This window comes from Sorex araneus, chromosome 1 (genome assembly GCF_027595985.1).
Source record: "Sorex araneus isolate mSorAra2 chromosome 1, mSorAra2.pri, whole genome shotgun sequence".
NCBI classification, from domain to species: Eukaryota; Metazoa; Chordata; class Mammalia; order Eulipotyphla; family Soricidae; genus Sorex; species Sorex araneus.
The window spans coordinates 13,237,522-13,254,593 of record NC_073302.1 but is presented as its reverse complement, the minus strand read 5'-3'; the positions used below and the strand labels follow the sequence as shown (position 1 = coordinate 13,254,593).

Below are 17,072 nucleotides of genomic sequence, written 5' to 3'. Positions count from 1 at the left end.
CCGCATGGCCGACTGCCTTCCCTATATGCATGTGTTCCAGTGCAAGCTGCCTGCCATTATTCTTAGAGGATAACTCAGCAATTACTTTCTAAATACACTTCACACCAGATCTTCACTTAGAACTTGTCTATTAATGCCACTGTCAATTGGGGCAGGAATGATAGTGCAGCGTTGAGGGTGTTGCTATGCAAGCAGCCAACCGGGAACAACCCAAACACCCCATATCGTCCCTCAAGCCCACAGGCGTGATGTCTAAGCACAGAGCCAAGAGTGAGCCCTGAGCATCATTTGGGTAATACCCTCTCCCTCCTTAAGGCAAAAAAGAAAAAAAAATGCCACAGTAAATTCTGGGCCAGAAAAATAGTACAGGGATTAAGACACTAAACTTGCATATAGCCAATCCCAGTTCAATCTCCGGCACCATATAAGGTCCCCAAAGCACCGCCAGGAATGATCCCTGAACACTAAACCAGGAGTAAGCCCTAAACATATATTGGGGAGCTCCGCCGAGATTCGACCCAGGTGGCCATGCTTTTGCAAGGATGCTTTTTGCAGCTGAATTACCAAGACCCAGAAGCTAGCCTGGTCCCAGCAAGTGCTTGCAGCCATGTCTCTAGACTGTGAACTAAGCCTTTGCCCCATGCTGCCCCAGGAAGGGAAATGATGCAATTTCCATGGACTTAATTACTAAAATACAGAAATCCTAAACCATGTGGCCGCTACTGCAGCCACGCAACTTCACATCTCTTCATTCTCATCAATGGAAAACTAATTATCAAATGCTTGTCAGTAGGACTGTATTTTTGGGGGGTAAACTCCAACAACAATAGTGAGTTGTGTGTTGAAGTATGGAATGTAATCAAGGTAAAGAGAAAACGAAGTGAAATTTATCAGTTATGCAGGCGGGGGTGGGGGGGTGGGAGGTATACTGGGGTTTTTCGGTGGTGGAATATGGGCACTGGTGAAAGGATGGGTGTTTGAGCATTGTATAACTGAGACATAAGCCTGAGAACTTTGTAACTTTCCACATGTTGATTCAATAAAATTAAATAAATAAATAAACAAATAAACAAACAAACATATATTGGATGTGGCCCAAAAACCAACACAAAGTTGAATAAATTTATCAACTGTTCAACACAAATTTTCCCATTGCTTCCTTTCCATTTCCGATACCCCTACCTACAATCCATAGAGCTTTTTAAAAGAGCACAGAACAGCTATTTCTCCCTCATCTCCACTGGTTTTCTTCTAGAACATCAACTGTTCTAAAATTCCTTCTTTTCCCACAGCCTTTATATACATCATATCCTCAAAAACTCAACTCTTTAAAATAGATACTTCCAATTTATTCTCACATGTTGTCCTTTCTCAAAAGCTTTCCCTGAAAAAATATCAGTATCTTTTGAAGACTTTCTCAGAGAACAATGTAGTCATCCTCCCTAGCACTTACCACAATTTGCAATTACTTGTGAAACTACTATTTAGTAACTGTTTCTCCTACTAGGACTAGAGCAATAGCAAGGCCGTGGCCAACCCTGGTTTGATTCCTCCGTCCCTCTCGGAGAGCCCCACGTATCCTGCCCACATAGCAGAGCCTGGCAAGCTACCCATGGCGTATTCGATATGCCAAAAACAGTAACAACAAGTCTCACAATGAACACGTTACTGGTTCCCGCTTGAGCAAATCAGTGAACACGGAACGACAGTGCTACAGTGCTTCTCCTACTAGACTAATATTCAGAAGGGTAAAGGCTTGGTTCTGTTAGGTTCTCTCTTATTACCCTCAGCCACTGGCAGAATACTGTGGTTAGGTTTTGAAAAGTGTTTCTGAGGACTTGGGAGGTCCCCTAAGTGATATATAGCATCTGCGAAACCATGCATGAGTTCAATCCCTAGCATTGCATGGCCCTCAAACAGCACTGGGAGTGCCCCAATTTAAGCAAAAAAGAGGTGGCAGGAGAGATAGATAGAAGGTAAGGTGCTTACCTTACACATGGCCAACCGATTCAATCCCTAGCACCCTATATAGCCCTGAGCTCCACCAGGAATGATACCTGAGCACAGAGCCAGGAGTAAGCCCTTAGCACAGCCTGAACTGTGGCCAAAAGGAAAAATAAAAATACTTCTGCAAGGCCTTTCCATTATTAATACTGGATTTGATCCTTACAACAATCAAAAAGGCAACACACTGCCTGGAGCACTGGAAAGACGCAGGCAGCAGTAGGATCCTCAGGTGCAACTAAGGGCACTTTCTGTTTAATCATTTAAAGAAGCTAGACTCCAAAGGCTAGAAAAATAGTTTGGGAGTTAAGGCCTTGCTTGCATGAGGCCAACCCTGGTTCAATCCTCAAAACCATGAACAGTCCTCTGAGCACTGCCAGGAAACAAGCCCTGAGCCCAGAGCTACATGGAGTAGCCTGAGTACCCCCGGGTACAGTTCCCACACCCTCTCCACTAAGAAAGGTAAGATGAATAGTACTGAGTGACTTTTCCTATAGTGGTACCAAGTCATTTTTTTTTCCTTAAAGGGGATGGTAGGCCATGTAAGTCTGGGAACCTCTGCTTTAGTGCATAACACTCACAGAAATAGATATCCTCTGAATGGTTGGCATGTGGGTAACCTATTTTTGCTTCCATTACACAACAAACACATTGTGAGCACCTTTCCCTGTCCATTAGCCACTCATTGTTTAACTACAGTGATTCCAAGTATCACTGCCTGTAGGATAACATGGGGTTTGTCCTTTTAGCCTTGCTGCAGGGAACTTAGTTTACCTTAAAGCAATGGCCTTTTTGTATAGACACAGGAAGACAGTTAATAATATGCTTTGCAACTTGGGAGCTGATTGACTCCAGTAATATTTACTCCCGGGCATCTGCTTTCTCAACTCAGTTGCCCTTAGTTCCTAGCACCCCAAAAGCAGGGTCCCAATGAGGGACGGAATGGACCCAGGGCAAACTGTGAGCTACCCTGGCATCGATATGGGCCAGGCCAAAGTGCCACAATACTCAACTATACATTGAGAGCATGGTCATAGACAAATGCTGTCATGAACCAAAAGTAACAACGAGACTAGGACCCTGCTGGGGCTAGGAAGACTAACCTGGCCTGAGGACTGTGGTCTGGAATACATAGTGAATGTCCTCAGGAAGAACCAAACTTTAAGTCTGATATATCTCTTACTGTGCTCATACAGAATGACATTGCTAGAAATATTTGAAGTAGATTTACTATGACTATTTAAACAGATTACTAGCTGAGGAAGGAAGAAAGGGACACACCCTGACACACCCTTGTTTGGCCCCCACCCTTGAATGGATCTCCTAGTAATCTCCTTAGATGAGGTTTTGTTATCTCCTCAAGAAATGGTCTTACCCTTCTTTGTTGATTTGTTAATGCTAAACCCACCTTTGTGTTACTGCCCTATGTAATTTGCTATATAAACTAAGACTGTGGGGTAGATGGGGGGGGCACACTGACGGGAGACAGAAGAAGACAGAAGAGACAGAGGAGACACACGAGAGGACACGGGAGAAGAACAGAGAAGACACAGAAGCAGAGACAGAGAGAGGTCGGAAGAGACCAAAGGAGAGACTACAGAGACAGACAGATTGACAGAAGAGAGCACAGCAGCACACACAGAAGCAGAGCACAAGGAGGAGCCGTCCCAATTCAGTCCTTACACAGCAGCTCAAGAACACTGAATGCAAGTGGCGCATGCAAGAGAGAACTTCCCCTAAGTGCCCGGGGACAACAGAACAACACAACACACATCATTGCGTCTCCCCCTCCCGCACTTGCGCACGCCGCCTTTGTGATTTTTTTACAACTGCCAAGCTAGTCACTGCTGTATACCAGTACACTTTTATGGCTGCATATATTCCTCCCACTTACAAAGCATCTACCACCCTCCACACACCCCCAGCTCTTCCAGACTGCCACCCCCTCCAAAGGCAGATGTCACCAAGATTTCTTCTGGACGTTTACCTACCTTGGTGACCCACTCCGTGTGCCCGGTGAGTGTGTTCAGGCATGTCCCGGCAGATAAAGCCCACACTTTCACAGTGAAGTCTGCAGAGCCACTGACCAAGATATCCAGTTCATCATTGTAGTCAACGCTAAACACTGGTGCATATAACATACACAAAGTTAAAAATACGTCTCTGAGAAAGTATCTTAAAGAGATCAAAAACATTTATTCACTATATGTATGCCAAATTACATTAAGTTGGCAACCACAATTACCATAAACAGCTAGCAATTTTATTATAAACATCCATTTCAACAGAACTGTTATTATTGCAGCTTATTATTCAAAGGCTGGAAAGCCTCTGGAGGAGCAAGAGCGCCTATCTGTGCTAACTTCAAAGTCAGAGACAAAACCTGTGCTGGAGACAATGGCAGCTCCCGGCCTGATGCCTCACAAATCTTTCCAAGCTTAAACAGGGAAAACAAAACACTAACTAGGTGACACTGTTTATTGAAGTGAGACCAAAAATTAAAATCAAGAGTCTAAGCTGCTAAACATTGCCCGGGGGCAGAGAAAGCCAATGTAAGGTGGAACAAAAACAAGGACCTCGGCCATTCCCTCCAGCGTCTAAATTTCTTCACAACTGTACCAGCAGCACTCAAAATGGTGCCAGAGTTTATCAAGTACTCAATTTTTTTTTTAGGCCACACCCAGTGGTGCTCAGGGCTTACTCCTGCCTTTGTACACTGGGATCACTCCTACCAATGTTGGGGGACCACATGGGGTGCCAGGATTGAACCCAGATAGGCTGTGAGGCTGTGTGCAAGGCAAGTGCCCTGTCCACTGTATTGTCACTCTGGTCCCTCAAATATTTTTTTTTTTAATGTCAAACTTTTAAAGAACACTGGGAAATCAGAGATGAACTCACTGGTCTTTTCTCTAAGTGAGGGGAGAGACAGAAGTTAAAAAAAAAAAAGTTTTTTCTTTTAATTACTTCTTGTTAAGAGAAATACCTGTAAAAACGATTAACTCTGCCCAAGAGTATCAGGAAGGATATCAGAAAAAAAGATAACAATGGAATGAAGGACATTTACAGCTTATCAAGTAAAGAAAGAATATTGCAGGCAGATGGAACTAAGAGCGAAGGCATGAAGTGAGAAAAAGCCACAGCAATATCGAGGGAACAGGAGAAACTGTTTTAATGCAGGGCCCTCAGAGTTCATCAGGTATAAAATCACCTGAAGTCATGTGTATCTCAATGGAATACTAATCAGTTTAACACATGGATTCCATTGTAAGTAATTTATCTTCAAATATTAACTTCTACAAGTGATAATAGCAAACTTAAGAAAAATTTTATAGAATGATCAAAGTAATGGAAAAAAAACAACTGTGGCAACAAAACAACTACGTTTACTTCAAAGAATTATTACTGAGCAAGAAACTCAGAACTGAAGGGTAAATAAGACAGGCAAGATCTCTCCTTTTGGAGTTTTCACGTGGTAGGGAGATAAATTATCATACTTATTTATGTGTGATGGGTGTTATGACAATATACGTTACTGGAAAACCTACAGTAGAGATACTCAACCTATACTCTACAAGGACTGCCCATAAAACATGATGCCTGAGAGCACAGACTGAAACCTCAGAGGCAAGAGAGAAAGAGAAAATTTCCCACTTCAAAAGAGGCTTGAAAATAGCTCAAGTCTCAAGTTTATAATCAAATGACTGTTTCTGGTACACAAATGCTGCTATAAAACTATGAGGAAATATTCAGTTACCTGCTTCTTTTGCATCTCTAGGTAGTAGCTCATTTTAATCAATATTCAACCAAGCTTCAAACTGATGCAATCTGTATAGATATCACATAATCTAGGAACCACTGTCACTCCAAAAATATTTTCAGCCCTAATTCTGCAAATAAAGTGGACTGAATTTATAGCATAGAACTTTGGGAGACATGGAATGTGATAAAAGCTAAGGAAACAAACTGCCCAATAGGATACAAATAAAACAGAGAGAGAGAACTACCTCCCTCCAGCCTAAGGATACAAGGAAACATAGAAGAGTTTCCAAATAGGTCAGTCAGAGGGAAAATTCCAAAATAAGAATAGCTTGAACAAAGGGGAAAAAAGCTACAGTGACAGAAACAGGGGTTAGGGGCATTGAGAGATTAACAAACAAAACAAAAGAGGAATCATATTTTGGCTCCTGGTTTTAAGGAAAGAGATTCAAGTAACTGTAGAAACCCATGAAAAAGAGCAACCCACCCGCCCCCGTGTGCCCCCGGAAGTGCTGGGTCCTGGCTCCGGAACTCCATTCCCAGCAGGCCACAGTGTTGTCAAAGGAGCCCGTCACAAGCTTCTGCTCATCAAACTTCACAGCCGCACACGTGTGGGTCTGGATGCCATAAACACACTGCCCTGTGCTCACATCCCACAGTTTTGCAGACAAGTCATCTGACCCTTCAAGAGAAAAGAAAGGTTAATGAGAAAACAAACATTAAAGCCTTACCAATTCATAACACAAAATGAAAAACGAAACTCTGACAGAAAACCAGAGGGAAAGGCATTTAACAGAGGTGAGCAAAAAACTGAACTATAAAGCAAAAATCAGTTATCTCATTAGGTTAAACTGTACATTATGAAGTTGAAATATTTATCTGCAGAATAAGATCTTAGCCCTCCAGGCTTCTGTGAGGCATCTATTTCCGTCTACTAACTGAATAAACATTCATTTGAAAGACATGCCTCCTTAAGACAGGCAATTTTCGCTCTCCTTGGAGGCCTGTACCATTCTGTTTCTTTACCTCTCCTCACTTCCTTCTCTAAGAGGACTCCTCAAAGGTTCAGTCTGGGTTCTATTCTTTTCTCTTCATTTTTCTTAAGCACTGAAACTCTCCAAAGCTCTGACCCTGTACATCCAAATACTTGTGGAATCTCCCCTTTAAACATCCAATTTAAACAACCAATGAACTGCAATAATGAGATCCCGAAGACCAAACCTGAATCAGCCCCATGCAAGGCCAGGGCCCTACAGAGAGCATCTGTGTCACAAACATTCTGCTTTAGAATTGGCATGCTCATGCTGATCATACAAATGAAATGGGTATGAACAGCTGATTACTGTCTCTAGCATATTTAATAGGTATTTTAAACTAGAGTCCTCTTCCCTTCAATCTCAATGATTAGGCTTTGACTTTTAAATGTGAGTGTGCAGATAAGCCATTTCTATGAGTTTACCTCAAGAAATACTACAAAATATGCCATAAACAGAAGACCTTGGCCTAACAAATAAGGAACTCTGGTCTACTTTAAGCAGAAATCTCTAATTCTGGATCTATTTCTGTTCAGTACTTGGTGGGGGGAGGGACACGAGGACAGAACTAGAGAAGGAGCTTTGTATGCTTTGCACAAAGGAGGCCTGGGTTCAATCCTCTGTGTAGGATATCATTGGTTTGTCCTTTCTCCCTCGACACAAAGAGTTTAGGTTTATCTGGTAATACCCATCACAGTGCTCCTAAAGCACCTCCATCCCTCTGTGTTTACTGGAATGTAGCTCTAAACATTTTAGGACAACATTGGTATGTCCTGTTGCCCTTGCCACAGGAAGCTTAGGTTTATCACAGTGCTGCATTCCCATTCCACTGTGTTTATCTGTAAACTCCTCTCTATGCTCTCTTCCAACAGGTCTATCACCTTTTCCCCCAAATCAGACTCTGTTAACTTGTAAGGTCAGATTCCTCAGAAATGTGATTTCTCCTCTCCTTATGTCTTTTGAATAGTTTAGTTTAAAGCAATGCCCTTTTTGTATGGACAAAAGGAGACAGCTAATATTTTCTTTTGTAACTTGGGATTTAATTGGCTTTGAATATTATTCACTCCCGGGCATCTGCTTTCTTGACTTAAGCCTCAGTTGTCCTTAGTTCCTAGCACCCCAAAAGCAGGGTCCCGATGATGGACTGAAGGGACCAAGGCAAGCTGTGAGCTACCCTGGCATCGATATGGGCCAGGTCAAAGCACCACGATTCTTAACTATAAGTTAAGAGCTTGATCATAGATAAATGCTGTCATGATCCAAAAGCAATGACGAGACTAGGACCCTGCTAGGGACAGGAAAGACTAATCTGGCATGAGCACTGTAGTCTGAGATCGAGATGACCCCAGGAGAGCAATTCTTTATAAGCTTAATGTATCTCTTATTGTGTCCATGCAAAATGAAACGAATACTTATATGTTCACTGGACAAGGAGAGGAGAAACACACCCATGGGATTCTGCTCTTGGGTGGGTCGTCCTGGTGAAAGAGAATCTGTCCTAGAAGTAGCATCCCCTGAGGGAAAGAACTTTACCCCTATTGATTGGGACCACACCTATGTGTAAGCCCCAACCCCTTATGCTTGGGGATTTAACTAGGCTATAAGAATGGGCTGGGGGATCAGGATCCAGAATCCAGAGCCAGGAGGAGAATGAGAGAGCCAGAAGGAGATTGAGGAGAAATTGAGAAGGAGAATGAAGTAGCATGAGGGAGGAAGCAGGAGGAGAATCAGAGGAGAACGGAGATGGGAGTGGAATAAACTGCAACTGAGACCAACCAGCCTGGCCCTTGTTCCTTCCTTCGCCTGCCCATCGCCATTGACCTCCCTAGGGTCGGGGTCGGGAAAGCGGCATGAGACTACCGAACACAGGCAGCAGGAGAGATAGAGCCCCACTGCCCCCTTTTGTGTTTGCACACTCTGGACTATATGGTCCCATGAGCAGAGTAGTCAGTCAGGAACAACCTCCAAGCAATAAGGTAGGAACAGCCCCCAAAGTCAAGAGGTGGCCCCAAAATAAAAACCAAAACATCAAGACATTTCACAAAATTCTCAAGTTTGGGTTTCTCTTAGTCAGATCTGACAACTCTGAACCTGAATCTAATAGAGCAGACTCCTGACGGTGAAGGAGCAACTACTCACTCTAAAGGGCAAGTACTGTCCAGTTAGCCACAGTCTACAAGAAGACCATCATTATTTGATCAAGTTTCCAAGCTGATCCCAGTGTGAATGTTCTCTGAGGAAAGACTAGCTTTAATTCACCTACAGATGTCCTCATACTGCCTTTCATGCAGCAGGTATTTAATAAATAAAAATCTACCAAACAGTATAAAGCACAAGTTCCTTCTTACCGTTTCAGAAATTAATAGAAGGCTATCTCCTTCTATCTGTACCATGTTCATTTCTATCATTATTCATCAATTCTTTTTGTTCTGTTTCGTTTTGGGCCACACCAGCGGGTCATAGAGCTTACTCCTACCTCTACGCCCAACAATCACTCTTGGCAGCGCTCAGAAGAATGTATGGGGTAGCAGGGATCAACCTGGATTGCCTTATGCAAGACTAGGGCCCTACCCACTGTACTATCATTCTAACCCAATACCCATCAATTCTTTTTGATATTACCTCTTTCCTCAAGAAGCTAATCTGAGAACTACTTGCAATTACTATCAAATCTAGAATGCTACAATTTAATCACGGTGAAAATACAAGTTCTTGATTACCAAAATGGCATAAACACATCTATAATTTTCTAACAAATACTTCTCAACAGTGGGCTGGAGTGATAGCACAGCGGTAGGACGTTCGCCTTTCACGTGGCCGACCCGTGTTCGATTCCTCCACCCCTCTCGGAGAGTTCGGCAAGCTACTGGAGTATCGCACCCGCACGGCAGAGCCTGGCAAGCTACCCGTGGCGTATTGGATATGCCAAAAACAGTGACACTAAGTCTCACAATGAGAGACGTTACTGATGCCCGCTCTAACAAATCGATGAGCAATGGGATGACAGTGACAGTGACTTCTCAACAGTAATGATCCCATAAAATTAAACTAATTCTTTAGATCATTTTCAATAAACACATAACTTTTATATGTCTGTCAACTTTCATAACTTTCAACTAAAAATCTGGTGAGGTTAATTGGAATAAAAATAACATAGCATATAATCCCACTTTGAGAATAATACAAAAAATGCAGAGTGCAACAACCAGGACAGAGCTCAGAGAGCACTTGCCTTGTACGTGTAAGAACCCAGGTTTGATCCCCAGCACCTCAAAAAGAAAAAAAAAAGGAGCCAGAGCGAAAGTGGTAGGGTGTTTGCCTTGCACGTGGCCAACCTGGTTTCAACCCTTGGCATCCCATATGGTCCCCCACCATATGGAAGTAATTACACCACCAGGAGTAATTCCTCAGTGCAGAGCCAGGAGTAACCTCTGAGCATTGCTAAGTGTGACCAAAAAGCAACCAGAAAGAAAAAAAAAAAAAAAAAAACAAGAAAAAAACATGCATGGCTATTGTAGGTATTAACTTCCCAGGGAGCCAGATAATTCAATGAAATGTCCACTTCTCTTCTATTCCAAGAAACTGAGTTATTATTCCATTTTAAATGTAGGATGAAAGATGTTTTATTTATTTATTTTGGGCTTCGGGTTACAACTGGAAATGATCAGGAATTACACCCAGCAGTATTAAGGGACGCCAGGGATCAAACCCAAGTCAGCCACATGCAAGTCAAGGACCCTACCTGCTGCACTATCTCTCCAGCCTCCCACCCACACCCCTGCGGAGATGTTTTAAAACACTAGAGTGGTTCTTAAAATGAGTCAACTGCCATTTTTTATCTAAGTGGAAATGATCAGTACCCTGGAAGACAGACAACACTGCATCTTAATCTTTAAGATGTTATCTTTACCTTCTTGAGCATGAGGTGCAAAGAACAAGGAAAGGCAAAAGCACTTTGGGGAAAGTATGTGAAAATACTGAGAACAAATGACATTTCAGTCATAGGATTACAGGACACAGAAAATAACATCAGAATGAAATAACTTCAGGAAAATAATGTAAGAATGACATAACTTCAGCCACAAAATGCCTTTTATAAAACTGGTCTGAGACATTTTAGAGCAGGTAGGGTTCCTGCCTTGTATGCAGCTGATCCAGGTTCAATCCTCAGCTCTACATATGGTCCCTAAGCACCAGCAGGAGTTATCTCTGAGCACACAGCCAAGAGTAAGCCCTGAACATCACCAGTTGTCCCCCCAACCCCACCGACCCCCCCAAAACTCTGATAAAATGCCTAGAATTACAAGAAACAGATAAACATGATGTATATACACAAAGGTATAGCATATACTATTAAAAATGACAACCACAAGCAACGCGGCCAGAGAATGCTCCGGACCCGAGACCGGACCAGCAACACCGGGGATCCAGACGAGGAGGTGCAGCCACCACACCTTCTCCATATGGAGCCCTGGTGACACTGACCAGCAACTAGCACGGCTCCGGGATGCGGGACTGGGACAACTCCAAAACGCGCGGCTGCATTAGCAGCCACACGACCTTTTCTAAAAACTGAAAACATACAATCTTTTAATGGAAAGCTAATTATCAAATGCTTCCTTGGGGGGCTGGAGCGATAGCACAGCGGGTAGGGCGTTTGCCTTGCACGCGGCCGACCCGGGTTCTAATCCCAGCATCCCATATGGTCCCCTGAGCACCGCCAGGGGTAATTCCTGAGTGCAGAGCCAGGAGTAACCCCTGTGCATTTCTGGGTGTGACCCAAAAACCAAAAAAAAAAAAAAAAACACCAAATGCTTCCTTGGTAGTAGGGCTGTCTTTCTTGGGGGAAACTCCAACAATAGTGAGTTTTGTGTTGAAATATGGAACATAATCAAGGTAAAGAGAAAATGAAGTGAAATGCATCAGTTATACAGCTGGGGGTGGGGGGGCGGGGGTATACTGGGGTTTTTGGTGGTGGAATATGGGCACTGGTGAATGGATGGGTGTTTGAATATTGTATAACTGAGACATAAACCTGAGAACTTTGTAACTTTCCACATGGTGATTCAATAAATAAAATAAATAAAAGCACACACTGGACGTTGGATCCAGAGGTTTGCAAAAATAATAATAATAATAATAATAACAACCACAGGAGCCAAGGACAGTAGGTAGGGTGCTTGCCTTGCACGTGGCCAATCTAGGTTTGATCCCTGGCACCCCATATGGTTCTCTGAACAGGAGTGGTCCCTGAGTGCAGAAACAGGAGTAACTCCTAAGTATGGCTGGGCGTGGTCTCAAAACAAAAACAAACAAAAAATGATGACTACATAGTTTAGGTTAACATCCTAGTGTCGATTAGAACTCACCTTGAACTGTTCCACTCCTGAAGGTGCTTTAGTTTGAATCCCTATGGTGCCGGGATTCAAACTAAAGACTTCTACAAATCATATTCTCCAACCCTCCCAGCACCCTGGGGCACCATGCCCAAACTCAACTTCTAATTTCTTTTTAAAATTTACAAAATTTGGGGCCGGAGCGATAGCACAGCGGGTAGGGCATTTGCCTTGCACGCGGCCGACCTGGGTTCGATCCCCGGCATCCCATATGGTCCCCCAAGCACTGCCAGGAGCAATTCCTGAGTGCAAAGCCAGGAGTAACCCCTGAGCATCGCTGGGTGTGACCCAAAAAGCAAAAAAAAAAAAAAAAAAAAAATTTACAAAATTTTATCTGCCTGCAGGCGCCAGATAATCTCCTCATCGGCCACCCTCCAGAACTCACAGCTGCTTGTCCCGGAAGGGAGCATGAGGACCCCATAACCATGCCACCAGACTCCACACCAGGGGTGCCCCAGAGAGGGGCAGGTGAGAGCCCTCCCAACCACAAGGGACCCAGCCCCAGCAGCCGACCTCTACTACCCAACCGCTGCCACGCTCCAGGCCACTTTCCACACACTCGGGTCGAGCCCCATGCATGAGTGAACATATTCCTGGACCATCATCATAAAGGGAAATATATATATTTCCCCCTGGTGTTTTTGATATGTCAAATACAGTAACAGGCCTCATTCCCCTGACCCCGAAATGAGCCTCCAATTGTTGGGAAAAATGAGTAAGGAGAGGCTGCTAAAATCTCAGGGCTGGGATGGAGATGTTGCTGGTGCCTGCTCCAGTAAATGGATGAACAATGAGATGACAGTGATACAGTGATATAAAATTTTAGAGAAAAAAATACTTTCGTTCCCAATTTTTACTGACAGTTTAACACTTCTAAAATAATCTAACTACTTGCTAGGTCTAGACACAACTTGGGTGTGGGGAGGCGGCAGAGAGTGGGGTTGGAGGGAGCAGGGGCAGGGGGAGTTGGGCCTGGAAGGCCAAGTCTCATGCAGGCAAAGCATACACTTTACTAATGCATCACATCCTGGTGACACCAAAAAAAATTTTTAAGTAACACATGAGTTTATACTTATTTGTGGCAACTTATATATTTCTATTACGAAAAATAGATACTCCAAACCTAAATTGATTTCCAATTGCAACATTACCCTTAATTTAGGGTACTTTACTTTAGGCATTCAGTTTCCAATCTGGAACTGTCGAGTCAGTGCAGGGGTTTTTAACGTGCAAGCAGCTGATCCTACATATGTTCTCCAGTGTACTGCCAGAAGTGATCCCTGAACAGAGAGGGGTAAGTCCTCAGCACTGCTGTATATCGCTCCCCAAAACTAAACCAAAAACCCTAAGCTCTTTGCTCATTGTAGGTTTTGGCTTTTTCCTTCTAAGGACCCTTTTTTTATGCCTCCCATGACGTTGTAGGAAGGGGTTTCTTGTTATGTATGGTACTGACTCATTAGATGGTTTCAACAGAGGTATCATATATCAGAGGGGGAAAAAAACACCTCAGTTTCGGAAACCCCCCAGTCTGAAGAAAGGAAGTAATGAATACTTATGGTTACCTCCTCGCTGAAGATCTTGAGACTGAAGATTCAGAGTGGGGAAAGACCTGCCAAAGAGCTGGATTAGCCTTTGCATAGTGTGGAAGCGGAAGGGTCTGGACATCAACTCGAGCTGAGGTGGACTCCAGCACAACTGATTTATTGCCCCAAGCAGTCAGCACCCTAGGGCTGAGGCTGGAGCCTTCCCCTGTGTTTCAGCTGGTCTTCATCACCCAGCACTCCCGACCCACCTGGTGCTAGGGCCTCTGGGAGACCAAGCTGCCAATAACCTCTTTCCTTGCACTAGATCCCAAGGAATCAGGGACATCTGGGGTCTGAGGAGATGACTGTAAGGAGACATCTGCCTCCACTGCACACTCTCAACATGCATGAATCCTCTGCCACAATGTTTCCCAAAGTGAGCAATCTTGCAGCCCAAGGAGAGCTCTGAAATGACCCTCAGCTGCAGTGGTAGACTTGGCATGGAACTGGAGTGCTTTCCTTGGGGCTGGAGCAGTAACAGTGAGTAGGGTGCTTGACTTGCATACAGCCGAACTGGATCCAATCCCTGGCACCCCTGAGCCCGCCTGGTGTGGCGGCCCAAACACAAACAAAAAAGGCTCCTGAAGAGTGCTTTTTGTTTGTCTGCTTAAAGAAAGTAGAGTTACAAGGAATGCTCAGCATTTTTTTTTTCCTGAAAAGTAGAGAGTAGGCCAAATAATTGCAAACCTCTGCCAGTTTTTTTTTTAACTAAATTCACTACTGAAAAATAAAAATTTTTAATTTAAAAAAAAAAAAAGCTCACTACTGATAGAAAAAAATTAACCAACAAGAAGAGCATAGGAAAAGAGTTCTGGTAAACGCCATGCTTTAAAGATGTCTGGAGCTTTCTTTAGGAAAATTTTATTAAAATGATTATCTTCTCAGAGCTGAACAGTACAGGCAGTCAAGGGATATCCCATGCATGCAGCTGACATGGCTTGATTCCCCGCACAACATATCCTTATTCAAAGCACTGCCAGGTGTAGCCCTGAATGCTTCCTGAGCACTGCCAAGTATAGCTCTGAGCCCTCAGATGCCACCAGGGTGGCCTGGGTAATATGCAGCATTAAGAGCCTGAACGGTGCCATACTGTTGGACCCTAACGTTGAAGAGTTGGCCTAGTAGACAGAGAATCACCAAGAGGAGCCCAAGGTCTCCTGGGCCCTTGTTTGGAGGCTCCAGACAAATAAAATACAATTATTGTCTTCTCTAGAGAAAAAGAGGATTGGGGGCCAAGGGGGGAGGCGAAGGAAATGTCATTACCGTTTATCTCATATAATTACGGGTTATGTCAATATAGGTTATGTCATTAATTAACAGCAGCCATTCTCCAACCAAGCCATTCTCCAAAAGAACTAGTTTGTTCTGTAAGATTATACTCTATGAAATGCAAGTATAAAAAACAGTTCCATGGTCTCTCACCTGTACAGAGAAGTCCATCTTTGTAGTAAAGTGCATACACCCTGGCACTGTGTCCAATTAGTGATGAGGTCTCGAAGGCTTCATGATCTTCCAGTTGCTTCATTCTCAAAATAGCCTTCAAATAAACCTTCTTCCAGTGCAAAGCGTCCTGAACAGAATCATCTATCTGCCAGCCCAAATTTTTACATGCAGTCTGCCACACCTCTGTACAGGCACTTATCACCTTATTCCACTGTTTAGAGACGAGGCAGCACGTGAGTAAAGTCTGAGGATCGAGCCATTTTAACAAATAAAAACTGAGCTCCAGGGGGAGGAGTTTGAGGAAGTCCCGCTTGAGGAGAGTCTCCAGGTTATTGGAGAGATGCCTGAGCTGGACTGCCCCACTCAGACTAATCAGGTGATCCAGAGTTTCATTTTTCTGCAAGTCCGTCAGAGAAAGAAATGTAACAGAAATGTTATCAAGCCATGTCTCAAAGTCCTTTCTCTCCATAAGGTTATGGAAAAATTTACCTGTGACACATCAAAATATTGTATTAGTTCTGTTCAGTAAGACCATTCAAGCAAGACTGCTAATAAATGAAGCATTAAAATATAGAGTAACAAATTTAGCATTACAATTTATGTTTAAACATACTACACTTTAATTTCAATCATAAATGCTCTATTTATATGAAAGTTTTCCAGGCACACACAAAAAAAGTACATTTGAGAAAACATACATTAACATATCAATAGCTCAGAAACTACTTCATTGAAACTTATGTGCATATGTGCACCTGCTCCTTCTTTTAGTGTAGCACATGCTGCACTAATCTTCACAGTAAAAGATTTACGAAGTATTCATTTATTATTAAACTTTGTATTCTAATTATTATGCCCCTCATCAAAACCATCATTAAATCCACTGTCTAAGTACATTCTATTTGGGCACTAAAATCTCACACACACACACACACACACACAAACACACACACACACACACACACACACGATGCAACAAACAGCAATTACACAAGCAATAACCCAAGATATTTATTTATCATACTCGGCACAACCTGACCTATTACCAAGTTCACAAAACTGACTGACTTGAAACTACTGCAACAGATGTACAGGCAAAATAGTCTGAGGAAGAAAAATAAGTATATGTGATAATTATGTGGCTCAGGTATTCTTGTTCTTCCACTTCCTTTATGGCACTGCCTGTTGGTACATGAATTATCAAAGGCCTTATCTGGTGTTAGTCTGTTTAATAAGCCCCATAAGAGCTCAACCAAGTGCCCCAATGGAGCCATAATGATTCTGGGAACCTGCACAAGTAAGACTAATTAATAATCCTGATGCTTACAAAACATCAAGAAACAGACATCAGCATCTACACTTTGCAAAAAAGCTAGAGGTCAAAAAAAGCCAAGAGATGCCTGTGTCAACAGAGCCTTTAAAACAGCAGCAGGATAGACTGGAGGGCCCTCAGATCAGCACCTTTCACAGAAAATGGCTGCAACCGGGGAGAATCACAACCTAGTGACACGATCGGGAACACTGTGCCTACCTGACAATACCACTTTCACCTCCCTCCCATCACCCTTCAAGAGAATGGCAAATTACTTCAGAGCTAACTGGAACATACAGACAGTTTTTCCCAAGTACCCAGCATTACAAAGAGTGTCAGGGTGGGAAATGACACTAGGCAATGGGGACTAAACTAATACAAAAAGAGAAATAAAGCAAAGCTAAAAAGACCAACTCTCCCAAGGTTGGTCATCTGGTGACAAGTCACTGCAGAAGATACGGGCAAGTTTGTTATTCTCTTAATTTGCATAGGTTTTAACATTTGATGACTTTAAAAAAATAAACCTTACAATATGACCAGTTTA

The 17,072-nt window shown here is 43.1% G+C and overlaps 1 protein-coding gene across 2 annotated transcripts in view; it reads right to left on the bottom strand.

The window, feature by feature from the left end:
• Positions 1–17,072, bottom strand: part of FBXW2 (F-box and WD repeat domain containing 2) — a 35,734-nt gene that overhangs the window by 14,380 nt on the left and 4,282 nt on the right. For both annotated transcript variants that reach the window (XM_004615636.2, XM_055142301.1), the window contains 3 exons: positions 15,196–15,705; positions 6,248–6,442; positions 3,996–4,129 (listed from right to left, as the gene is read on the bottom strand). In XM_004615636.2, the coding sequence (XP_004615693.1) occupies positions 3,996–4,129; positions 6,248–6,442; positions 15,196–15,685 (819 nt within the window). In that variant the 5' untranslated portion in view covers positions 15,686–15,705. The remainder of the gene's footprint in view (positions 1–3,995; positions 4,130–6,247; positions 6,443–15,195; positions 15,706–17,072) is intronic.